A 26,659-nucleotide genomic window follows, 5' to 3' on the forward strand; every position below is an offset into this window, starting at 1 on the left:
GATGAGTAATATACAATTTTCAGTCAGAAACTAATCTCCTCTACATCCTGCATGAAGCGACCAACCTGAAAACTGCAGGTGTGTGCATGGCTGGTCGCCAAATCACGACAGGCCATTTCAAAGCCACGCTACAAGTTGAAAGCTCTGTTCTTACCATGCAAACTCTGATCAAAACAGTGCAGTCACACTCAGTGGGAAAAAGCAGACTTCTGTAACTAATCCAAGGAGAGCAAACTCAACTCTAATACAACCAAAAGGTTTCAACTACAGAAGCAATTGCTCTCCCCTCCCCCACTCAACTCACCCCCACCCCTTGCAGAGCTCCTTATTGCCTTCCCCCGCCCTTCCCCCACCCATGCTTCAGCTGGGCAAGATCAGGAAAACTAAGTGGAGGAAGTAACTCCTTTGTGAGCACAGGAAAAGAAAAACAAAGTAAAATTAACAATGCCGAAGATGTTTGCTGCTAACGTGAACTCTAATTACGAAGCGTTTAACTGTACTGTCTGTGAAGTATTGGTTCAATTTTTTTTCTCCCCAGTAAACACTCTTTCTAAAATACTGCAAACATCCAATTTCATTTCACTTAAAAACTGACCAGAGCAAATAATTTAATATATGCAATCTGATATCTGGCATACTGAGTCCTTTCCAAGGGTAGAATACACAGCAGTGACCTGAAGTGAACACTTCCTCTTAGCCAATCTCTCTACACTGTGTCTATGAGCTCCCTGCTCCTGTGTGTGTTTGGGTGATTTGGGGGCAGGGAAGATGGTACAGTGGCTAAGAGTACTATTTGCTCTTCCAGAAGACAGGGCCTCCATTGCCAGCACTCACAGAGCTCATAGCCCTTAGTAACTCCAGTTCCAGGGACTCTGATGCCATCTTCTGGCCTCCACAGGCACTGCATACTCAATCATACGTGTAAAAAACATAAAATTAAAAAGGGACAGAAGCCTGTACAACTGTTAAAGCCAACTGAAGTGAGCCTATTGCTACAGAACAGAATGTTGGGAACTCAGGAGTTGGGGTGAGGGGTACTAGTTTTGGAATAGTTTAATATGAAACTTCAATCTCATTGCTATAGACTAAAACTTATATGCAAAAAAAAAAAACACCAAAAAAAACAAAAAACAAAACCTGAAACCATAACAAAACCCCACATTGTTAAAGAAGAGATAAGCACCTCTCTTCTTAACCTACATCATTATTAAAGTATAATTCCAATTTGATTAAAAAGAAACAGCTTCCTGAAATTTAATGTCAGAAAACAATGTGACAATAAGTTGCAAGCTAGTTAAGCATTCAAACTCCTTCAACTTACACCTGATTACCTTCTACAACTCGGAAATGTCAGGAAGTAAAAGAAGCCAAAATTTAAGGTACTGCTTGGATAATGGATTACAAAAAAAAAAAAAAAAAAAAGAGAATTCTTTCTTATTTAAAAAAAGAAAGAAGCCAGTATTTTTTCTTCTCTCCAAGTGTGTGTGTCTATTTCACACATTTGAGTAATTAGGAAAAGGGAGGTTACGCCATGTCAGACCTCTGTCAATATGTCTTTTCACAGACATAGCTATGAACTCAGAAAAGCATGGTGATGTTTAACAAGACTTACATAAGAAACTAAAGAATTACTGTAATCAGTGAGGTTGCTCACAACGCACAATGACAGCAGTGGGGAGGCTAAAGCAGGAGGCTCAGAGGTTGTCTGAGGTCACAGGGTTAATCTTGTCTCCAAAGAAGGGGAGGGTGGAGGAGAGGGAAACGCTTGTAAATAATAACTTTCTTATAAAACTAACAAGTTCTAAAAGTCAAGTACTCTTAGGCTAACATTTTGGGGGGGGGCATTAATTATTAAATGTCAAAGGGTCAACTTCAGAGAATCACCTCAGTTCTCAGAGATACAGAATTTGTCTGATTCAGATGTCTGTTTACATGTATCTACTAGGAAAACAGTCTAGATCACTTTTGAACAAGATCAATCAAACAATTCAACAGACTGCATAAACGTTCAGCTCCTATGCTTTTGTTTTTATTAAAAAGAAAACAAATAACCAGAAATCTGAAAGAAGCTTTTAAATGTTCAGTGGGTGGGGGCATGTAGCCTACCAGTGTCAGCACATAGTTCTTACCAAGCAGGTAGGCCACCGAGACTTTATTTTTAAAAGTAGTATGCATGTAACTATTATACTTCAGATCCAAGCTGAATTTCCATGGTGCAAATAATAAAAGCAGAGGAGAAAGCCACTGTGAGGTGGAGACAGCCTTTATCTTATCTAGATGCACATCAGATAACTTTTAGGGGAAAAAACAAAAGATACTAAGGCCTATAGTAAGGAGACAGCACTTACAAAAGCAGATTAAAACTCAAGGAGAAAGTTCCAACACCTCTATTACTAAATTGAAATTTGCTATGAGTTTTAGTCTGAAATGTAAGCAAAAAATAAAAGCTAACAGTACCCCAAAAAAAAAAAAAACAAAATAATAATTACACTGTGTAAAGAAAGAGAAATAACAATAAAAGAAAAATGTAAATCTATGTAAGGTTCAAAATAGGAAACAATTCCTATTCCAGCCCCTTATTGTTACAACTTCAGCACAGCTCCTTACCACAACCCCCACTTGTTCTTCCCATGGAAACAACAACAATCAACTCTCCACAAGGAAAAAAGCCAACACACCTTCATCATTTCTTCTTTAACCCAGTTAGTCATAGTACTACTTAAACATTTAACTAGAAAAGTATCTGCAACAAATGTGTTTGCATATATTTGAAATACTAAAGCTAAAGTCCAATTATAAAAGTAATGTAAACATTTTTATTTTAAAAATTGCAATAAACAAGAAGATTAATAAAAATAGGTTATTACTGTCTTTTACTTTGCTAAAATACAAAGGACTTAATTTTACTTATCACAGCTATATATTCCACATGCCAGAAACCAGCCAATGCCAGAAGAGGGCATCAGCTCCCTACAGCTGGGCTACAGGTCCTTGTGACCTGCCTCCTGTCGGTGCTGGGAACCTCCACTCCTTTGCAAGAGCCCAAGGAGCGCTTAACTGATGACATTATCTCCTGCCCCCACAAAAACACTTTTCTGCTTTCTGAGACAGTTTTCCTTTGTTGCCCAGGCTGGCCCTGAATGAGATCCTCCTACTTCAGCCTCCTACGTCCCAGGATTATAGATATGAATCACCATGATAGTGGTGACAAGTTTTTTTTTTTTTTTTACAAGATTTAAGTCTAAGTGTCTACTGGAAAACACATTTCCCCCTAAAATGCATTAACTTAAGCTATTATTTTATAACAACTTAAATTTTTCTCTTTAAAAACAGTGAAACTTGGAAAAGCAAGTGACTATTCTGCTCAAAACACTGGGTTTAATTCTAAATCACAAAACCAAACAACCACATAAACAAAAAAACAAGTATATGGCAAAACAAAAAGAAACCCTCAAATGCATTTCTAGATAGGCCCAGCCCTTTACCTTAGAGAACCAGAGATGAACTGAAGTAATACTGGTGTCTAGACAACTCTTTTCTCACATGCAGTATGTCCACGGCTGCTGTGTTCACTCCTGTTACCCTAGCAACAGCCAAAATGGTCCTGGTTCACAGCAAGGTCTCAGGACAAATTCTTTATGGAAATGTAAGTAATGTTCTACTCAAAATATATGAATGCCTGTACTTCCCCATATGCCTAAGGTGTTACATAAAGCAACGGTTAAAAATGCTTGAATGTGAATAAAGTTAGTTTAATGAACAAGTGGTGTATTCTCTTACCTGGTATAGCTGAAAGGCACTCTCTTCTGTTAAAAAATCCACTTGCTTATCGATAAGGAACTCTACCGCAGTGACAGAACTTGGTATACTATTTTCAACCAATGGTTTGAAGGTCTGTCAAAAAAAGGGAAAAATTCTACTGGTTATTTTCTGGTTGTATCCTCAAAGTGTGCATAGCAGTATGATGGTTAAATATCGTCATAATGGTATAACCTAATGTTTTTATTCAACCATAAAGTATTTTTAATCAATAAAAAATAGTTAAACTGTATTATGCTACAAACTATTTTTGAAAAGGGACTACCAAGCAAGCATACATGTATATGTTTCTGCTTAACCCTGAGAAAATGAAAGGAAGTCAAACACATTTACCCCCTCCCTTTCCTCTTAACTAGAGAAGTTAGTCTAATTTTAATACTTAGATTTTAACTGAGCAGAAAGCATCTGACCTAACCCCACCCCTGCCGTGCTCCAAGAACAAATACAGATGCAGTCACTTCAATGAGAGCAGAGGGCAGCAGGAAGAGATCAGAGAGAATGACCACAGTTTCCCCACCAGCACTCCCCTGTCTCCAGCACTGTTAAAAAGCAAGTCTGAGATCACACTGCAGCAGGAGGTGGGAAAGTTAGAGGGAGGAAGGAAGAGCACCATGTTTGTGTTCTTAAATGACTGTGACACAGTCTCATTCTTAGCAGTCAGGTTCAGTAAGAACTGATGCGTTCATCTATCTACTACTGTTTGTTCTAAAAGCTCTGAAATGAGAAGAAACTTCTACCACCTTAAGAAACTGTGGCTGTCCTAGGAAAAACAACCAAACCTGAGAATGCAGGTAAACAACTGCCTCTACACTGCATATATGTACACCAAACGAGTCCTCACCACAGGGCAACTTGAGTTCCCTCTGGACACAAAGCAGAGCTGTTGACCAAGACAGTAAATGTCTCCAGGATTCCTAAAGCCATGCGGCTCCTGTTCACCTGTTCTTGTAGTTACTATGTCTTAAAGAAATGCAAAATACTCTTGTTTTTAAAAAAAAAAAGTCAAGATTTTTTTAGTTTGAGGAGGTTCTCAAAGAGTAATTTTCTATATTAAAGAAAATTCCTAACGGGACTTTAGTGGGTTCATTAGAATCTATATTTTAAACATATCTCATTTCTACTCAGCTAATAAACAATGAATTCCTCAGCAAATAACATTTTCTTTATTTGAAAAAAATATTTAAAAATTTCAGTGTCTCTAGAACCAACCCCCAAAACCAAAACAGACTCTGTGTCTTGCATTCACTTTTACCATTTATGATAACTGAACCTAGTTACTGTTACTTTCTACTATGTCCTGGACTAGGCTTAGGTACTAGATGTTCAAAGTACTTAGTATGAGAAATTAATTTTCAAAATAGAAAATTCCCACACTAACTGTATACCTATCATTGCCTGCTACCAATATTTTCTATTTCTTGGGCCTAGATCCCTAACATTTCATACAATTCTATTATCTGATTATATGAAATATGTGAACATGATAGCTATTAAGTTAGCTTATTTCTATAATGGAAACTTTTCATGTTATACTTATATTTGTTTAGCACTGGTAAGTGAGAGAACACTGGCTCCTTCTCAAGAGGACTTTCAATCTTTGGACATTATTTGTTTCTTTTCCAAACACTTCAGGCCAAAGCATCAAAATGATACCCCCCCCCAAAAGTAACTAAAGACAATTCAGTTTAGCAGGACGCGACAGTAGTGAAATTAGTCCTAAGTACCTTTTTCTTATGCAAAGAATGCAGGTGTTTTGCATTTCCTATGACCCAGTCATTTTACAATACCAAAACCCTTCCTGTGAAGATCTTCTCAAGAGCCCTATTTGCAAGATGACCCAACTCTAGGGGTTAAATTCAGCAAGTTAACATAATTTAAATTACTTTCAGTTAACTTAGAATGGGGTTTAATTTCTAGATAACATAATTCCTCAAAATTGAAGGTATTTAGCTGACAGTCCTTGGTAAATCTGGCTATAAATGTGTATGGCAAAAGGGAAGGCTGATTTACATGACACTGTACAGCTACATTTACCCTCACCAACCAGAGACAGTTTATAGTGCCTGTTAAAAAGTTCTTAAAGTGGCAAATCAACTGTGTAACCATGGTAATTTTTGTACTTAACACACTTCAAAAATTAAACAGGTTCATACTAAAATGGAAACAAATGGATTTTGTAGTTTTAACAGTGAATCCATAGGAAAGGCTTCTCTGCTGTAGGTGCACTGGAATGTAAAGTAGAACTCATGCGTCACTAATTCAAGAGTCTAAAGACTTCTGTGAGGAACTTCCTCAGCCTAAGGGGAAGCAAGCCCAGCAGAATATGGCCCTAATCACAAAGGACTTGAATCTGAAAACCCAAGTGAAAGACACTAACTTAAAACCGAGCATTTAGTTGAAACAAAATACTTCTTCCACTTCGTTAGGGGATTCGGTGTTCAGTTAAGGTCATCTGTTAGTATTAACCAAACTTTAAAAATAGCCTAAAGCCAAAACTGACCCCGCTGAGAGCCTGTATTTCTAGAAGGGCCTACCACGCTATAGGAGGAATGCCCCAACAACTGGATCCTGTTTGGGGCTCCACGCTGCGCCACATTCCATTCACATGAGGAAGAGGCCAACAGATGAGCCCTCCCCGAAAAATATTTTTAAATAAATCATCTACAGGTCTCAAATACAACTCAGCTGCTCAGACGAAACACATTAAAGCTCACCACTTAGTACTTAACAGGAAATCCATGGGGTTTGTGTCTACCGCCAGAGTTTCCAACAATCTCCTGTTAACATTTAACAATTCCCTTTTCAGAGTTTAAAAAAAAAAAAAAAGATTAAGCTCATTAAGTACAAAAATACAAGTCTAGATCTTAACAAAGGAAAATAATGAAACTAAAACTATCTAGGCCACGTTTGTAAGTCAAGGTTTAGCCTACAAAACAGAAAAAAGACTGGAGCTACTTGAAAGAACAAAGTCCAAATTCCCACCCAAGCAGGTCTACTGAAAACATGATACTGTTAGAAAACAAGCTGGGTGGGGGAGGGAGTATGTACCAGCACCAAAAAAAGGAAACTCAAAAACCCTCACAAAACAAATACTCCTAGTTCCCTTAAGACACCGTCTAACTTGAAACACATCTGCCAACATACTCCAAACAATTGAGCTCTAGTCTTAAATTAATTTTTAGTGTTATAAATTATCGTCAACACAGTAAACCTCTTTCTAAACAGTTTTAAAAATCCTAAAACTCAGAATGCTGAGCCTAGAACTATAAAAGGCAATGACCTCAATTCCTAAGGCTAAGAAGCAAAACCAAATGTAATAAAGACAAAAGAAAAGGGAGCAGAAAAATACGAACCGTACTTAGTTCCTGAGGTTTGAAAGTATCTTTAAATCTCAGCAATCCAAGCCAAGGCTTTAAAGGTCAGTAAATATAGCTGACATTTCATTTTGTTCGTGAGCAGTATTTTTTTAATCGAGCATAAATACTTCTTTAGTCTTCAAAAACAATCACAGGCAAATGGCTTTCAAACCAAGCGTCTCTGAGCTCACTTGCAGCGCCGTCATTGTATAGGAAGAAAAGCCAAGACCACAAAACGAAGCAGAGGCTGTAACCTAACAAGCCTGCGAGCAGCAAATGACGGTTTCAGTCTGCCCGGCTCAGCCCTGGCAGTGATGAGGATTACAACTTGCTCTTTGTCATCAGCACTGTGGTGTTAACGACGAAGAAATCCTGCAGCTGAAGCACTACCGCATCCTCCGATCTGGGTCAGGATAATTTCTCCCGAGGTCGCTTACATAACCAGCAAGATACTCCAAATAAAGAGAATAGCCATCCACGAGCTAGAGGAAGCTTTCCCACTGTACTGTCTGCACGGAAACACACGGCAGTAGCTTCCAACAGCGCAGACACCCAAATGAGAATGAGTACTTGGCTTAGGGCACTCGAGAGAAGGGAAGAGGCGGTGCTCTGTAAACTGTAACTAATCCCCCGTCACAGGTGCTGATGGAGTCACTTCCAGCACGAGTCACATTACTGGTGATTACTCATTTGGCTGCGGCCATAGAGACTGGCTCATAATTTTAACAACAGACAAAGACAGACTAGTGGCGAGACGAAGAGCTCAAGTTTACCGTCGCCTTCGAAAAGCAAATACGAAATTTTTGCTTTCCAGAATTAACAAAGTGAGAAAGCAAAAAAACTAAAAAAATTGTAAATATCAAGTTGGCAAAAATAAAGAGTACCATTATACTACGTTTAAAAAGTGTAGCTTGGGCTTTTAGAAATTACTTTGCTATGTAACATACAGACTGCAGATTATATTTAGGAATACACACATACACATATTCCTGCAATAACAATGAAAAGAGGCCATAAAGTTGAAATAGAGCAAGAAGGCTTAGAAGATGAAGGAAATACAAGAGTGTTTGAAGGAAGGGAATGGAAAGGAGAAAGGCTGGGATCATAATATCAAAGGCAAAAGAAAAACTTATTTTGTCTTAAAATGATTTTTAAAAAAACTTCTGAGAAAAGTAAGTTTTACTAATTGTGAAGCCGAGTGTTAATGGTTCACTTCCGGTTCATTCCCTGACTTGGGAAAATAAGGTTCTAGGTCATCATTAGCTACCTAGGGAGTTTAAGGAAAGCCTAGCCTAAAAGCCTGTCTCTCAAAAAAAGAAAAAAAGAAAAAGAAAAATCCAACCCCCCAAATCCCACCCCCAGAAAAGAGAAGACAGGGAAAAAGCGGGGCACTGTAAATGGAGATGCAGGCCTGTGATGTCAACACACACTTGGGGATGCTGTAAATTCAAGGCCAGCCAAGGCAACCATAACACTGTCACAAGAAGATATATAAATAGGTGTAGAGAAGTAAAACAAAATGACATAAACAAGTATCTCAGAAGCGCCCTACTTAAAAAAAAAAAAGAAGAAAAAAGAAAGAAAGGAAGGAAGGAAGGAAAGAAGGAAGGAAGGAAGGAAGGAAGGAAGGAAGGAAGGAAGGAAGGAAGGACGGACGGACGGACGGACGGACTGGTTCCTAACTGCTGCACAGGACTGAGTGGAGTGAGTGACTGCGCAAGTGTGGCAATGGAGCATCTGAAATGTAGTTCACCGGAAGTGAGGTGTGAGCTGTCTGAACAAAAGGACTGCGTGCTAAGATATAACCTGAACCAAACTGATTATAATCCAAATGATACCTTTGTTACATTGGCTAATATTATCACTCCCTGTGTGTGGCATTTTAATTTTAATAAAAGTGCTAAAAGGCTTAAAATTACATGTGTTCATATGTGTTTCTTTCTGGACCAAGACAGTGTTTTCTCACTTTATAAACAGAAGCTTCTCAAGAACCCAAGGACCAGATACATAATATGACTTGTGGCTCCATGCTAAACACTGGGTCATAACCACTCATTTGTGAGAATAATCAAATGTTAAATCTTTATAACATAAAATAAAATGTTAGCTTCTCACACAGAGAGGCTTCACTGTTAAGATTTACCTGAAATGCTTTCAGTCCCATTTAAAGAATCACATAAGAAACATACTATGAACGCATGCAATAAAAACAAGAAAAGGCTTTACTGGACGTTAACTGTGAGGCTGAGACGGGGAACTGAGGTGGAGTTATGGCCAACCCGTGCACTACTGAAACCTTATCCCTAAAGCCAAGAATGGGAATAAAGATGAAACAATAGGCGTTGATTATGTAAGTATTGGAGAAAATATGGTTTAGTTTAGAGCATAGGTGGTGCTAAAATAAAATGCTTTACAGGTGATAGATGGTACTAAAATGCTATTTTAGCATAAAGTATTATACTAATGCTGTCAAGTAAAGATTAAATCACAATATATAATCCTAATAACTCATTCCTATGACATAGAAAGGGAAAAGAACAGGTCACATACGTTGCAAAGGACTAACACTGAGCAAACATGGCAATCTCTTTGTAAGTCCTGAACAACACAAAGAATGCTCATATAGCCAAATACGTTTATACTACATTTCTAAAATTTAAAGTACATAATAGGGGCGGGAGAGATGGCTCAATGGTTAAGAGCACTGACTGCTCTTCCAGAGGTCCTAAGTTCAATTCCCAGCAACCACACGGTGGCTCACAACCATCTGTAATGGGATCTGATGCTCTCTTCTGGCGTGTCTGAAGACAGCTAGAGTACTCATATACATAAATAAATCTTTAAAAAAGAAGTCTAAAGTACATAATAACGCAAGTCTGTTACTTCTCAGGACAGATCCTGTAATAATAAACTACATATGCGACAGGCCTTTGAAACGCTGCTCACGTGCTATCAGACCTCCACAGGGCAACAGCACAAAGAACCACAGTCTGCCCAACTGCCTGTCAGCCATCCCTGAACCCAAGATAAAATCAAAACAACTAACGCCACTACTATCATCCTAAACATATTTCAGACTATATCTAGGTGGAAAAAAGTCAAAAGTCATCACTAGAGAACTTAGTTAGACAACTCTTAATACAGAACAAAGATTCAGAGATACATGCAAAAAGCTGGTGACAAACAGAGTACCTTTAAATGTTGAACTGCGATTTAAAATATTTGAAAATACATTAATATGTTCGTTCTTGTAATCTGACAAATTTCTAACACACACAAAAACAGTGAACTGATGACCCAGAAAGCTGCCATGTTTAACCCAGGCTTAATTAACCAAGTCTCCTTGAGTCTCTTCGTCTTTACAATTTATCAGGAATAAAAAAACTCCAATCAGGCACAGATGAAGGGCTAATCAATCCCCACCCTGCCCTCTGGTGTAGGATATGAGGCCTTTTCTAGCTGCTGAACCAGGCTAGAGGAAGAGGAAGCTACTCTAGTGGGCCCAGAAATACACATCTGGCTTCCTTCCTTTTTAGCTGGTTTCCAGGTTACAAGCTGAATAATCAACAGAGCTGAGAACTTACACAGCAACAGGAGCTAAAAGGAAGGCACACTGTCTGATGTTTCAAAGAAAATTTGTTCTTTTCAATAAATTTAAGAAGGTTGTAAATGAAACTTAAGGTTAAATGGACATTTTTGTTTGTTGCATTTTAGCTTGGCCTTTAAAAGTAAACTACACCTTTATACATATGGAAGAATGAAATCCTGGTGATTTCTCCAACAATTAAAGACCAGAAAACCCCACGAACAGCAATCAAAAACTTCTGACAGGGTGATAATCAAGGGGATAATACTAGAGATGAACCTCTTCTCTGTTCAATATCCTAGCATTAAACACTTTAAAACAAACAAACATTAACAGGAGGTGGAGGCAACTAGAGCTCTGAGTTCAAGGTTAGCCTGGTCTACATAGTGAGTTCTAGGAGAGTCAAGCTATGTAGTTGAGACCCTTCCTCAATTAGTCTATCAATCACATGAATGAATGAATGAATGAATGAATGAATGAATGAATATTAAATTAGAAAAACACCAAAAACATATTAATAGGAAAAAAATAAGTGAACAATCCTATGTAGAAAGAACCTCAACCAGAGATGGCCTTAGATTCTGATGAATATTTTTCAGTGTAGCATGTTTCTATATATCTATGAAAGTATAGAAGCACAAAATTCCTGTATCATAATAAATACCCAATGGAGTATTTCATTACTTAATGTGTACAGATCCTGCACACAGTGCAAAGACTGCAGGATATTGCTTTATAATTTAGATTGAGTGCTACCTGTGTTTCTAGGGGAAGTGGACTCATTCACTCCTTTTAGCTAGGAGGTTAGATCAGCTATTAAAAAAGCAAGCAAGTGTTACTGAGTTCAGATCTTTATAACCATGCCAACAGCAGGTAGGCATAGTGGTTCCCGGTAATCCTACATTAGCAAGCCCTGGGTTTGATTGAAATCCTGACTTGAAGAAGGTAGAAAAGCAATCAAGGAAGACACCCCATATCAACCCAGACCTCTATACACACACACACACACACACACACACACACACACACACACACACACACACACACACACACGAATTCACACAGAGAGATTGAAAACAAAACAAAACAAACAAAAATACTCAACTCAGGGCTGGAGTTGGTTCATCGGTTAAGAGCACTGACTGCAGGCTTGAGAGAGATCCTGAGTTCAATTCCCAGCAACCACATGGTGGCTCACAATCATCTGTAATGGGATCTGATGCCCTCTTCTGGTGTGTCTGAAGACAGCAACAGTGTACTCACATACATTAAAAAACAAACAAACAAACAAACCACTTAGCTCACCCTTAAGTGGTAGTAGTACACTCACTCAAACAGTCTATTTGAGGTGTTGTATGTGCTTGGTTTCGATGATAAAAAGATAAATTAGGGGGTAGAGAGAAGGCTCAGTGATTAGGGGATCCGGCTGCTCTTCTAGAGGTCCTGAATTCAATTACCAACAACCACTAGGTGGGTGACTCAGCAATATCTATAATGGGATCTGATGCCTTCTTCTGTCATGCAGATGTGCAGAAAGACAAAACAGTCATTCACATAAATAATCTTTTTATTTAAACAAATTTCTATATAAATAAATAAATGAAAGAAAAGCTCTTTTTCTAGCATAATTCATGGCATTTTCAGAAGACATAGACATCGGTGACTTAGATAAAGGATAGTAACTTAGAAATTAACTTCTCCCACTCTCACTGTGTCCTTGAGAACGGCTATGCTCTACCTGGTGCCCAGGCCATCTTGTCATTGCGCAGATATCCCGTCAAAGATTTACACTAATGATGTTTTCAAACTCTCTATTACTGCTGGATTTGTAATTTTAAAAATCTTTTCCTCCTAGTTGTTTTCTCTTTAAGACCAGAGAAGCAAACCCAGCACGTCACAGACTTTATGTTGACCTCTGTCTCCAGCCTTTCAGGCCTTCTGAATACGAGGAAGGCGCATGCCAGAGAGAGTTTCTCACTTCAGACTTCTCTCTTCCAGAAGTACCCTTAGTACGGTCCTCCTGCCCCCTATACTGAAGCTCTCCTAAGTTCCCTTCTCTACAACATTGCAGGCTGAGGCAGCACTGCCTTAGCCCAGGATCCTGGGGGGCGGAGCTTTTGACACCGTAAGACAGTGTAAGTATATCGTTTTCATGACTGCAGACATGGGGCGGCGGAGAGCAAAGTATTCTGCCATCTGTAGTATTAAACTTTAACCTTTGAACTTTAAATAGAGGAATGTGAAACTAAGATACTGGAGGCCTGACTTTAACCATTTTTTTAACCAACACATCCAGCAGAAGGCGTCAAGCTAGATGCTATTCTACAGATACTGACCACCAGCAGTGTTAACCTGAGGTGTGCATCCTTCATTGAGCTTCTAACAATCTTCAAGCTCACAGACAAGGCATGGGAGTAGATGCCTATGAAAATCCCAGAACCCGGGAGGCTGGGACAGAAAGACGTATGACCACTAAATTCATACATACATACATCCAGGCCTGACTGGGCTATAGTGACAACCTGTCTCAAAAAACATGAACTACAAAAAACAACTGAAACAACCCCTAAACGAACAAAGAGAAGCTCCAGGACAAGATGGCGCACACCTTTAACCGTTCTGGTGGCAGGCAGGGGCAGTGAAGCTCACTCAGAAGGCCGACACTGCAGTTAGACCCTGCCTCAAAAAGAAAACCTTACAGAAGTCCTGTATCTACACCTCAAATTTCTAGCTACCTGAGGATAGGATCAGAGAATCTTTTATTTCCAGAAACTCATGTGGAAGCATTTTATAGCGTCTGAAAATAGGAAGCCAATGCACATATGTGAAGGAGACAGAAAGGAGCAAATCAAACTTTACATCACAGGGTTGGGGATTTAGCTCAGTGGTTAGAGCGCTTGCCTAGGAAGCGCAAGGCCCTGGGTTCGGTCCCCAGCTCCGAAAAAAAGAACCAAAAAAAAAACTTTACATCACTAATAAGCATTGGCAGAGTGCGTTGGAAAGCAGAGGCAGGCACAGGTTTTGAGTTTAAAGATAGCCTGGGTCTACATAGTGAGTTCTAGGCCATTCAGGCCGACACTGAAAGACCCCATCTAAAAAGGCAAACAAAAAAGGAATCTACAAACTTTTCACGTAGATAATCATTTATAAACTATTTTGAGGCTCTAATAGTTTCCTTCTCTAATTACTTAATGCTTTAAGAGTACAAATAACACAATTATGTCATACTTTCAAGCACCACGACCGCAAACGAGCAGAAACACTGCTGCACTTTCATACATTATATACAAAACAGCAAAATCCTAGTTTAAAATGTATTATGCTAAATAAAAGCTGTTTTAATAACAAAACTACATGGAAAACTTTCAGGATGGGGCCTCCATGATTAACAGATCTTTTATCTCTTAATGATGAAAAAACAAGTATAATTGGTGGGAATGAGAAATACTACACAATGAAACTAACACAGTCACACATGTGGAGAATGCTATTAAAACTAGTAATAATTATAAAATGGGAATGAAGTGAAGTTAATCATAAACTGATGCCCTTGAGCCAAGAGTACATCCTCAGAAGGTCATCTGTCGTTATGTTTCTATGACTGTAACATCTTTGCCCTGCTCAGTTGAAAACTAGCACTAAAGTTTATTTTCCAAATTTATCCAATCACTTTTATGTCCCACCAGGTTGGAGTAAGGCATCAATTTATGTACTGGTTTACTGCTTTTCTATCTGGAAAAACCTTGCTTCCTGTGCAGTCCACGTCAGAAAGGCTTCATTCTTCCTGTAGCCTATCTCCATGTGGGCCAAAACCTCTAATGCCAACAACACTCTGCAAAGCTCAATTTTTCAATTGAAAAAAAGGTACAAAGAATTCACACTTGGCATTTCATGATATAACACAGTATTTTTTTTTTATTTTATTGTGTGTTTTTTTTAAGAGAGGATCATTCTGTGTAGCCCTGGTCATCCTGGAACTTAGTCTATAAACCAGACTGGCCTTGAACTCAAAGAAGTTCACCTGCAATGCCTCCCAAGTGCTGGGATTTAAAGCATACACCACCACTGCCTGGTCACAGTAACTATTTCTAATTTTAAAAAAGGAATACATTCAAGATGACAGTGGTCACTTATCTTCAGTGTTTAGATTTAAAATACAATAACGTAACAAGTCACAAAATTTCAAGCATGTGCCTTTAAAAATGTATAATTTATGCCAATATTTTAACAATCATATAATTCCAAGTCCTGATAAAGTAGCAGAAAAGAGAACTTTACATAACCAGACATTCTGACACTAAAGTGCTTCTTTCAGTTACAAGCTAGGAATAATTCATTTGATGTGTTGCACAATAGGAATCTGTATTATGAAAAAGCAGAGAAAACAAATAAACAAGCTAAAACTCAACAAATACAAAACCTCACCCACTTCCTTTAACAAAGGCCACACATGCAGAAATAAGACCTTATTAACTCCTTTCTCACTCCTTGAGAAAAAGTCTCATCCTAGCTCAGGTGACTTGGACTTGGGTCGTAAACCAGGCAGGCCTCAAACTTCAGGCTCCCAGGTCAGCCATGAACCAGCAAGCAGTTTCAGGAAGTACATTTCTTTCTAAAGAGAAAAAATTCGTAGGTTCCCAGAACTAACTAGAAAGGAGGAAGCTGAGATTAATGATGCACACAGTATTAAATTTATTTCTGTATGAATGAGAAAATTTTCACAATTAGATACTTCATGAATAAAGACTCCATAATCCTAGTTTTCTTGCGGTTGAGAGGGGAAAAAGTCTCATGATTCCTATGGATTTAGAGCACTTTATTCCATTTGAACCATTTCCAAGTACTAATATTTGACTATCTGCTTTTTAAGATTTCTTTATCTCAGAGATTCTCAATACAGGGCACATATTAACTTTATACAGTAGTTTGTCATTTAAACATGAATGTTACTTTAAATTTATAAAATTTAGTATAAAAACCACAAATATCATCGGAGTATCCACTGAGCACTTTACAGACAGACAGCAGACGGACACACACATACATACAAAGTTGAGGGGTCACTTGCTATATTGCTAATATTAGCCCAAAAGTCTAAGTGTCTCCTTCCATCTGCCCTGTTTGCTAAAGTTGGGGTTGAACCCATGACCTTAAGCTTACAGGGTGAGAAACAAGCATTTTCTATGGCAAAGCAAGAGGGTCTGAAGAAGCGATTCTTCCTGCAGTTCAGTGCTGGCCAGGTCAATCCTAAAATACTCCTGTGCGCTTCTGCTTGGCTACATCTACTTCCTTTGCCAAACCTACGTTTTCTTCACCTTCACAATGACAAACAGACTGAGTGAGTTTCTATTTATCATTGTTAATAGTGGTAAGGATTCTGAAGGAGCTACTTTCCTGCCAGAACTTGATGCTGAAACTATACTGTTAGCCAAACCCAAGAACAGTTATTTAAAAAAACAAAAAGTCCTCTTGTGCAGTAGCACTGACCATCCCTAAGAATTATTAATAGTTAACAATGCAAATTCCTGGGCATGCAGCAAACTTACAGACAGAAAGCCTCTGAGAGTGAGGCAAACACCTACACTTTTAACAAATTCTTGGGCAATTCTAACATTAGCATATTGGACAACTCCAGCCCTCTTGAGAATTTGATAAAAACTATGGCTTTTCCCAGAAATATATAAGTCAATATTTTGTGCCACAATTTTAGGTGAATTCCCAGATATCTGGAGAACCTTCACACAATGAGTTTTCTTAACCATTCCCACAGCCTGCAGTGATTGTGTGGGGCCCAGCAACCCTCACCTCTGAAACACTCTGCGTCTGCATCTCAGGCCTGGTTAGCTTTGGAAACCCTGCCTCTGAAGACTCAACAGGGCACGCAATCTTTACCACTCAATCTCTGACCCCCCCCCCACACCTTTAATAAAAGGGTATTAATTTACTTATTAGAAAATTAACTAAATTTTGTAACCTTTACTAGTTAGAAAGAGTTGGCCCTCATGCTGGGCAGTGGGGGATGCATGGCTTTACTTCCAGCACTCAGGAGGCAGAGGCATGGGAATGGATCTCTGTGAGTTCCAGGCCAACCTGGTCTAAGGAGTTCTAGGAAGGCCAAGGTACACAGAGAAATTCTGTCTCAAGAAACAAAAACAACAAAAACACTTGGGCCAAAGTGAGTACACCCCTCAGCCCAGAACTTAAAACTCTCTTGGCAGATGTTACTCTGCTTGCTTAATTACTTTCTTAAAGACTTTAAAGACAAAAGTCTTTAAATACCTTATCAATAAGCATACATTAGGAAGCAAGTCATTTTCCAATGTGGAGCTGTGACTCATAAAGTGGTCTTTAACAAGTGTGAAATCCTAAGAGGAGAAACCCTGACAGCAGATAGAAAGATGCCTTCTTGCAGATGTCTCTCTGTCCAAAACTACCAACCAGCAGAAACAGGTAGGCTGTGGGAAGGGCGATGCTTCTTCCCCAAATTACATGGCAGAGAAAACCTGAAACCTAACACACGAACACAAAGGTAATTTCAAGCTCCTCTTGAAGCTTAACCAGATGAGGACGTCATCACCCTGATCCCTATTCCTCTGAAGTGGAACAGAGAGGAAGTTCTTCAGGAAAAGACTTGAAGAGCCAGAAGTCTAGTTAATCATTCAAGAAAAGACTTCAAGGCTGATTCAAACTGCCTGTGAAGCTGCAAAAAAATTTCTCAGGTCACATGAACTATGAACCCGGAATGAGCTGGCTCAAGACTGTGGTCAAAGGAGAAGCAGCCCTGACATGACAATGCTGGCATTCTCTCATAGTATCAAACAGCACAGTTTTCATCTACATAAACACAACCCATAACAATTTTACAAATTTAAGGTATATAAGTGAGGGCTTCACATACTGTACAGTGACGGCCACACCCAGGCTGCTTAACCCATCTACCACTTTATCTGGTTACTTTTGTGTATGATGAGGTAAATTTAAATATACGTCTTCTAGCAGATTTCAAGTATGCATGATAGATGACAGTCTGTTAGCTGTGGTCACCGGACTGTACACCAGATCCTCACATGTACTCAAATTAACTGAAAGTCTAAACCTTTTGACTAAGATCAGTCGACTCATCTAATCTCTGGCAATCACCACTCTAAACTGTTTGTGTAGAATGTATGTTTTTGTATGTGCCTGTGTGTGGATGCTCCATGTGAGCAGGTGCCCAGAGGCCAGAGGACTCCCTTGAGTTGGAGTCCCTAGAGGCTGTGAGGTCCAGTGTAGCAGTGCTGAGAGTGGAACCCAGGCCCTTGGCAAGGACAGGAGGGAGTCACAACTGCAGAGCCATCTCTCCAAGTGCTATGCTCTGTTTCTATGAGTGCAAGGTTTGTAAACTCCACAGAAGCAAAATGACAGATGTTTATCTTTCTCTGAAGGGTTTTTTTTCACTTTGTAACACTGCATCACTGTACTGTTTCCTCTGTGCTAAGGATCAAACTGTGGCTTCCAGTCACTGAGCAACTCATCTAGTCCACGGTGGGCGTCAGCGGTGCTGTGTGGAACAAACCCTTTTGCAACCCAATGTGCCCTCACACTTGGTATGTATCCAAAGGTCTCCTGGTGTTTTTCTTTTCACTGTTTAGAAAATATCTGATAATATATACATATATATAATATATATATGATAATATATACATATATATTTATTACAGTATGTTACTCCTGTACAAAAAAAAATTATAAGGTTAATGCTTAGATCAATGACTTAAATTTTGCACATTGCCAACCCATTATGGTAAACTAAGATCCATTTTTACAAAGCTGACAGCACCGCTAGCTTCTGAATATCTAATACGTGTATTTATTTCTGAGTACAAGCAGATTAAATGAGAAGACCAATGACAGCAGTGTAACGATTTTACAGGCGCTTCAGTCATCTGAACGAGATCTCAGGTAGTCAACTCTTTAAGACTATACTGATTGATGCCTACAGAATGTACTTGACATTATAATTTGAGTAAAACTGTTAATTTTATGCAATATTTCAATAGCAATAAAGGTAGTTCTCAAACACTAAGTCAGTACTGGCTAGTAAACACTGTACTATTCACTGTGCCTAAAAATAAAATTTATTGGTATTTGGTTTCCTATGTAATCTATGTAAATCACAGCCTATGTGTAGCGCTGAAGCTGAGATCAGGCTGGCAGCTCAGACTTTAATACTGGGAGGAGAGGCATGGACACCAGGCCCAGAAGCTCAGTGTCCCATAAGTGATTAAAAACATGTACACAGGCCACAGTTGGGTAAAATTCTCAGATGAAGCTCTGTTTTATACTAGCCTATACTAATGTATAATAATGAGTATGTGGCAGTCCCTGTGGAGTACTGGGCTCTAAACACCCTGGGTTTCCTGGCTGACATAAAGCTACTGCTTGTTTCTAAAGTTTAGAATTCCAACAGTACCTTTCAACATACATCCCTAGGTTCTAAGAAAAGACAAAAACTTTAAATTTAAAGTTTACATAGAATGCATTTTGCTTTTACATTGTTACAAAGAGAAAAAAGGGAGACCAAAGTCATCTTAAGTTGAGCACTATCTGAAACTGCTCTTGTAGAATTAAATTTAACATTAGCCACCCTCAAATGTCCTGTCTAGGTTCCACAAGACTACTTAAGTGTGGGGCAATACACGTTTGTATCCACCCCCACAGGCTCACTTTAGTGCAAGAGGTAGTCAAACCTGTTAGGCAGCTTCAGATGCAGAAAGGATTATGAACTTTAATTCATTCAACAAATACTAACTGGAACGTCTACAGCTTGTTAAGCACTGGCACAAACATTAAAACTTGATGCGAAGATGAAACTAACCAGAAACTCCGTAAAAGACAAAGCTTACGTGGTATAAACTGCTATACCTCACCCCGTAACAGGCACTGAACCTTACTTACTACTCGCATATGCTAGACAGCAGCTCCACCTCGGACTATAATCTCAGGCTGCTATGAATGCTAAAGACACGTCTCAATCATGCGAAATAACAGGACAGCATACTGAAATCATTTTAAATTAAAATGAAACTTCATTTATAGAGCCCAGGATACTAGCATATAAACAATGATCTGCACAAAAAAGAGCCATCTATGTACCCAACCTACTCTGAATGGTTAAAAGAACTAGGACCATTTAGCCTAAGGCTTTCCTATCTTATTCTACACCAGATTTAAAACAAACAAACCAAGAAACTCTCTAAGGAATTGGAGAGATGTCTCAGTCTATACTGGTCTTTCAGGAGACCCCAGATTGACTTCCCAGCCTCTGTTCAGGTAAATGCCTCTAACTCTTGCGTCAGAGGATCTGACATCCCCTTCTGGTATTCTTGGACACAAGCTCCAGAGCTCCGCTGCTGCTGCTGCCACCTCCTCCGCCTCCTCCGCCTCCCCCCCCCCCCCCGCCCTCTCTCACATATTCAAGAAACATACAGGACCTACTAGATTAGTGGCTCTTAACCTTCCTTATGCTGTGACCCTTTAATTTCATGTTGTGCAGACCCCCAACCATAAAATCATTTTCATACCTACTTCAAAACTGTAAATTTGCTACCGTTGTGAATCATAATGTAAATATCTGATATGTAGATGATCACAGGCTACCCCTTGTAAAAGGGTCATTCACCCCAAAGGGGTTATGACCCCACAGATGAGAACCACTGTGCTAGATGGTTCACAAGATAAAGGTTCTTGCTACCAAGCCAGCTAACCAGTATAGAATGCCCAGAAGCCACATGATAGGGCACAGTAAACTATTTTTGAATTGTCCTCTGAACTCAACATGTACATCATGACACACAAATGACAACATGTATGTATGCATGCAAACACAAAAATTTAAAAAGGGTGGTCTTAAATTTACAGAAACCCACTGCAATCATTTGCAAGCATTTCTTTATTAGTTCAGTTTTCTTTTCCAAAAGGTTATTAAGAATACCTTTCAGCAGATTTTAAAGCCCTTCACTCAAAAATTCTCAGTCAATAATTCCTGGAAAATAAACTGTGAAAATATGCAAGATAAAAACAGCACAACTTTGACAAAATGTTACTAATTTTTTGTTGTTGTTGTTGTTCGTTTTGCTGCCTATTTTGAGATGTGCCTCAAAACCCAGTCCTCGGCAGGAGCAGCCAGTGTTCCTAACCACTGGGCCGCCTCTCCAGCCTCCATTCTGTTCGATGATGCCTAAATTCACTCTACATACCACACACATAAAGATGAAGGATACTTCTGAAGATATGAAAGCTCAGCAAACGACCATGCAACATGTGGGAAGCACCAAGTAAATCTTAAGGATTCATGAAGTTGAGATTGCTAATTATGTTATTCAGAAAATGTCCACTAACTGATGATATTACTACTGTCTCTGGGATTCTCTGCCTAAGAAAGGAGACATGAAAGGCACTGGTGCTCAAAGAGCTGTCAACACTTTTCACTTCTCCAGGAGTAAATGTGTATTGATCACAGACCCCTTCCTTCCTCTGCTCAATTCTCAAGCATAAATTTAACTCTGGTCCTTACACTATTAGCAGGGAAGGCTGAATGAACTCAACACCAAGCATAGTAATCACTCTTCTGTTGTTTTGCCCTCCTCTTCGTTTGTGTGTGGAGGGGAGGCTAAAGGGGGATTCACACATGTCTTTATGTGTGTGAGGGAATCTAATATCCATGTGTTTTTCTTACTCTCCATTTTTTTCTTTTTGGAAAGGTGCAGGAGGCCAGTGTGTGTGTGTGTGTGTGTGTGTGTGTGTGTGTGTGTGTGTGTGTGTGTGTGTGTGTGTGTGTGTGTGCGCGCGCGCGCGCGCGCGCACGTGCAAATGTGTGTGTGTGTGTGTGTGTGTGTGTGTGTGTGTGTGTGCGCATGCGCGCACGTGCAAATGGAGGCCAGGCCTTCTCTGGGAATTCAAACAAGGCATGCAAACATGGACACTGGGTACATGAGCTTGACCCACTGTAGAGCCTCCTCAGCCCACCCTTTCTTCCTTGCTAGTCCTCCTTTTAGTAATGAGTGGGTAGAAGCCAGGGCCTCACCATGCTAAGCAGTCTCTTCATTTTCAGTAGCCATTAGCTCTTAACATAGTTTGTAAGTCCATGCCAACATCTGAAAGAGTGGTGAGGATCTCCTCAGCCTCATACAAGCTAAAGTGCCACCGCCTCCCACCATCGGCACCCACCCTGAGGAAAATGGGCAGTGTAGGGTGATAAAGGCTGGCGGCTGTGCACGAGCCCTCCCTGACCGCATCCTTGCACTGTTTGCTGTAGCTGCCCTCTTGGCATGTATGTGGGAGTATCCATTTTGATTTGTTAATTTGTAACTCTTAATAGTATTTTATTACATGCTTGTATGTATATCTTTCTTTGCTGAAGTGTCTTTTTACATCTTTTACCCACTGTTAATCAGTGTTCATTACTGTGGAGTTTAAAAGCTCTTTGTATATTTAAAGTAACAGTCTTCTATAAGACATCAACTGCAAATATTTTCTCTAAGCCCACAGCTTGTTATCTCTTGATAGGCTTGTTTCATCCTATATACATTATAAATTGGCGTAAAATCCCAGTACTTTAATTTGGCCTTGAGCATGGAGGCCTTTTGCACATGGAAGAGATATTGCACCAGGTTAATTTTCCATACAACACTAGTAAACAGAAACTCAAATATTTAAAAACACATAACAAGTTTAAGACCATGATATTTCATTTTTTTAGTGTAAAGTCTTGTTATAGTATATACTTTTACAGTAAGTCTGTCCTTAAATATCACATGGCTTTCCTCCTCAATGCTTAGCTAATTCCAATATACTGAAGCATGACGGCTGGAAATACTAGCTGCAGTCAGACAACGCCACACTTAGGTTCCCTTCCCCTTAGAGCACTGCACAGCACATCCTTTATGCACAACATGACTTTGCTTTCCTTCCTTTTAGTGATGTCCTTGAACTTCTCATCTTCCTGACACCCCCTCCCAGGGCTAAGATCACAGGCAGAAGTCATTATGGCCACTTTTGTGGTAGTAAGGGTAAAGCCTAAGACACCCTGAATGCGTGGGAACGCTCCAGCACTGGAGCTCGGGGTCCATACACCGTGTCCTTGTTAATTTATTCCCTGGCATTACTGCTACCCTTCAAACTGACACTAAAATACAAATCTAAGTCACTCTCTCCAATGTTTCATGCATGTGTTACATTTTATACCATATCAAATCACTTTTAAACTATATATAAACTTCAAGTGTGCCCATCCTTGTCTAGCAGCAGATAATAATGATATATATCAAATCCCTAGGTGATATCTATTCTTTCCTGCTGATTCTCCCTTGCTATAGTTTGAGATATTTTTCTACATCTATGAAATTTCAATTAACCCTTTCTTCTCAAGATCTATGACAAACAGCCTTTTCTTGATTTTTCAATTACTGCATGAAATTATTTTCTGCTGTAACCATTGTAGCTTGTTCAGATTTTTAATGAACCACAACAAAATAAATCTATTTATTCATGTACCTCTACAAAAACCTGGGCTGTAAGAAGGCAAGTATCTCTTAATATTCCTCTCCATATTTGTCATAATGTCTAAGAAATTCTATCATTAAATATTAGTAAAACAGTTCAAAAGTTAAAGGTTATCAAGGGAAAAATGCCCTTGACTAGTCCCTAGGAAATAATATGCTACTAAAAATTAGAATGAAAGGACTAATTTAAACACCACCACAACAATATCCAAAACAACACGCCATGCAGCTGGACAGCAGAAACTGAAGAGGCATTTACCTAAGACACAGAAGCTCACAATCACAGGGAAACCATGCTCTTCCTTATTCACCTTCAGAGAACCCAGCACACTGCGCTGGGTACGGTGTCTTGACCCTGTAATCCCAGCAGTGGAAGGCAGACCATCTGCATGGCCATTCTAGGCTGTGCAGAGAGCTGTTCTTATGTCCAGGAACTCGATGGAGACCAAGCTAGAACTCACCAAGACCAGACAGCCTTTGGTGCCACATCTCGCTATAGAAAATTTTGAGGCTGGCCTAGATTACTTGATACTGTCTCAAAAAAAGAAGTGTGTTTTTTAAAAAAGGAAAAAAGAAATGAAACAACTGGTCTCCTGATTCAAGAAGAGACAGGAAGAGGAAAAACTGGGGAGTTTCTCTGGCAGAAACAGGTTAGTTTGTATTTCAATTCAAGTACTTAACACATGGAGGTAGGACTCAAATTCAAGAGCAGCCTGGGTTACATAGCAAGAACCTATTTCAAAACATCAAACCAAATGAACAAATATTAAGGTAGGAATAAGAAATACTAATTGAGACTATTGGGAGGAGAAAGAGAATGGTAACACATGATTGACCCGAATGCAAATCAGTACAACTCTAAGAAAAACAGTATAAAATTTACTCAAAAATTAAAAAGGGAATTTATCACATAATCTAGAAATCTCATTATTGATGTTTTACCCAAAGAAAATGAAATTAGCAGGTCTAAACAGCACCTCAGTTATCGAGCTTAATTCAGCACAATCATAACAGCCAAGAAATCTGTCTCTAATGCTAGCAGTGGTGAATGTAAAAAGAAATGTAAAAAGAATGACTCAAGATCAGCCATTTGCTGTATCGTGAATTGAACCAGAAGTCGTTATGATCACGGTGAGTTAAACAAGTGAGGCACAGGGAAAGAAGTACTAAGGAGGTATTGTGGCATAATCTCAATCTGACAGGAAATCTTGGAAAGTTGGTCTCACAGAGATTGAGAATAAAAACAGTGGTTATAGGAATCTGGGGAAGTAGCAGATTGTGGAAAAGCTTATAAAAAGTTAAGACGATTACACTATGGCACAAGAATGTGACAACAGATGATGAGAATGTCATGTATTTTCATTTTAGTTTTGTGGTTGTTGATGTTGTTGTTGCTTTTCCAAGACGGGGTTTCTCTGTGTAGCCCTGCCTGTCATGAAACGTACTCTGTAGACCAGGCTGGCCTCAAACTCTGAGATCTGCTTGCCTCTGCCTCCTGAGTGCTAGGACTAAAGCTGTAAGTCACAACAACCAGCTATGTTGTTAATTTTTAAAAGCTACAAGGATTCTGGAAGTTCTCACTTCATGGACCATGAACACTACGATGTACAGGAGCCCTGAGAGACCGCAGGGTGTCATAGACACACCTAGCATCATACACCTGTGACAAGTACCACGTTATCAGAAGGACTGCAAGGCTGGTGCCAGAGTGAGGTATAATTAGCTTCATTATCATGAAGTTAGTCTTACTCTCACTTTCATGAGTCTCACTGGAAACCGGGGTATTAGAGATACCTCAAAATATAGACACAACAGTTTTGACTAAGTTCCTTACAAACATACAAACAGTATTACATTTTAGTTCTAAACAAGAGGGAAAACTTTTAATATTTATGCAAGAAACACTAACATAATCAATTCTCATTACTATTCACAATAATTATTATGTTCTATATTCTGTAAAGTCATTGCAAACTCAGGATTATCAAATACTAAATCATTTCCCTGAGATGAAACAATAGTTCCTGTAAATCAATCCCCACACACTGTTTACATATCTCCTTTATAAGACACTTTGTATTTGCCTTGGCGGGAGGTAAGGGGTACTGAGACCGGTAGCTTTGGTTGGCCTGGAAGTGACAGACATGCATCGCCATACTCAGGCAAATTCTTATTTTACTCTATTTCATTTCATTTTGAGACAGAGTTTCATACACCCCAATACGGCCTTGAATTCCTTATGTAGCTGAGGATCCTCTTGACCTCTGACTCCCCTACCTCCATGTCCTAAGTGCTGGAATGCCAGGCATGCCCCAGACTGACTGCCGTGGCACTGCCGTGGCACTGGCGATGACAGAGCCTTGTGCATTCTAGGCAAGTCCTCTGCCGCCTCCTTCCCCACCACTTGACTAGATCTTATTAACAGTTCTGGAGGCTCACTGACATTTTAATGATAAAAATTAGCACAGTAACTCATGCCTAACTGCAACTTAATAAGACATTTAATTTCATCCAAAACCGTTACCTTTGGACTACCTTTTTAAACTTAAAACTGTAGGCCAATGGACTATGGTTACATCCTCCTACATATCCCCTCCCCCCCACTCCCCCCAAAAAAGCTCAATAGAACTGTGCACAAGTCCATATGTTGCACGTACTGTTATGCACCTGTCAGAGGCTGGGGCGGGGGGGAGGGGGGTGTCAGGTATCTTTTTTTATTGCTCTCCACCTTACTTTTTAAGAAAGGGTCCTGCACTAAACCTGAGCTACCCTCCTTTCAGTGAGCTCTAGAGGGTACCTGTCTCAACTTCACAACACTTGAATTAAACAGATATGCACGACCATGGACTGCTTTACCTGAGCTCTGGGGATTCAAACTCAGTCTCTTACTTTCACAGCAAGCACTCTTTCCCAAACGAGCTTTCTCCCCAGCACAAGGTGAATTTTAAGCTCAGTTACACTACTCTAAAATGCGAGAATCTAAGCTTCACCTAGTGCACAATTTAGTGTTTCAATTTGTTCTTTATTATAAACTGATAATCTGAATAGTAACGTGCTCAGTATACAGACTGGCAGGTAAATCAGGGTGATAAAACTTCAACCCCAGCTTCAGCTATCTAGGAAAGTAAGATTATCAGGAGAAAGGGGCAAAAAGGAAAATGAAAGACCACCAAAAAGGGCTGAAAGAGAAAGTTACATTGGGGGATGAGCAGAGTGAGTGAAGACTGTGAGGAGGATCAACAGCAGTCCAGACCAGCCTGAGATACAAAGTCAGACATTCCAGCAAACCAAAGCAAGGGCTAGGACAGACGGCTCACATGTCAAGAGCACTGCTACCCTAGGGAGCCAAGTCCAGT

At 39.5% G+C, this 26,659-nt stretch overlaps 1 protein-coding gene across 8 annotated transcripts in view; it reads right to left on the reverse strand.

Annotated features, from left to right (window-relative positions):
- Jmjd1c (jumonji domain containing 1C) overlaps positions 1-26,659 on the reverse strand; it is a 177,591-nt gene that overhangs the window by 66,343 nt on the left and 84,589 nt on the right. For 6 of the 8 annotated variants that reach the window (XR_010060624.1, NM_001191719.3, XM_006256361.5 and 3 more), the window contains exon 3: positions 3,781-3,894. Coding sequence is in view for 3 of the 8 variants with exons in the window: in NM_001191719.3 (NP_001178648.3) it covers positions 3,781-3,894 (114 nt within the window). In the remaining 5 variants the exon portion in view is untranslated. Of the gene's footprint in view, positions 1-3,780; positions 3,895-7,172; positions 7,767-26,659 lie in introns of those variants that run through there. The other 2 variants (XM_039098405.2, XM_039098403.2) reach the window with 2 other exon arrangements.

Source organism: Rattus norvegicus, chromosome 20 (genome assembly GCF_036323735.1).
Source record: "Rattus norvegicus strain BN/NHsdMcwi chromosome 20, GRCr8, whole genome shotgun sequence".
Lineage (NCBI taxonomy): Eukaryota > Metazoa > Chordata > Mammalia > Rodentia > Muridae > Rattus > Rattus norvegicus.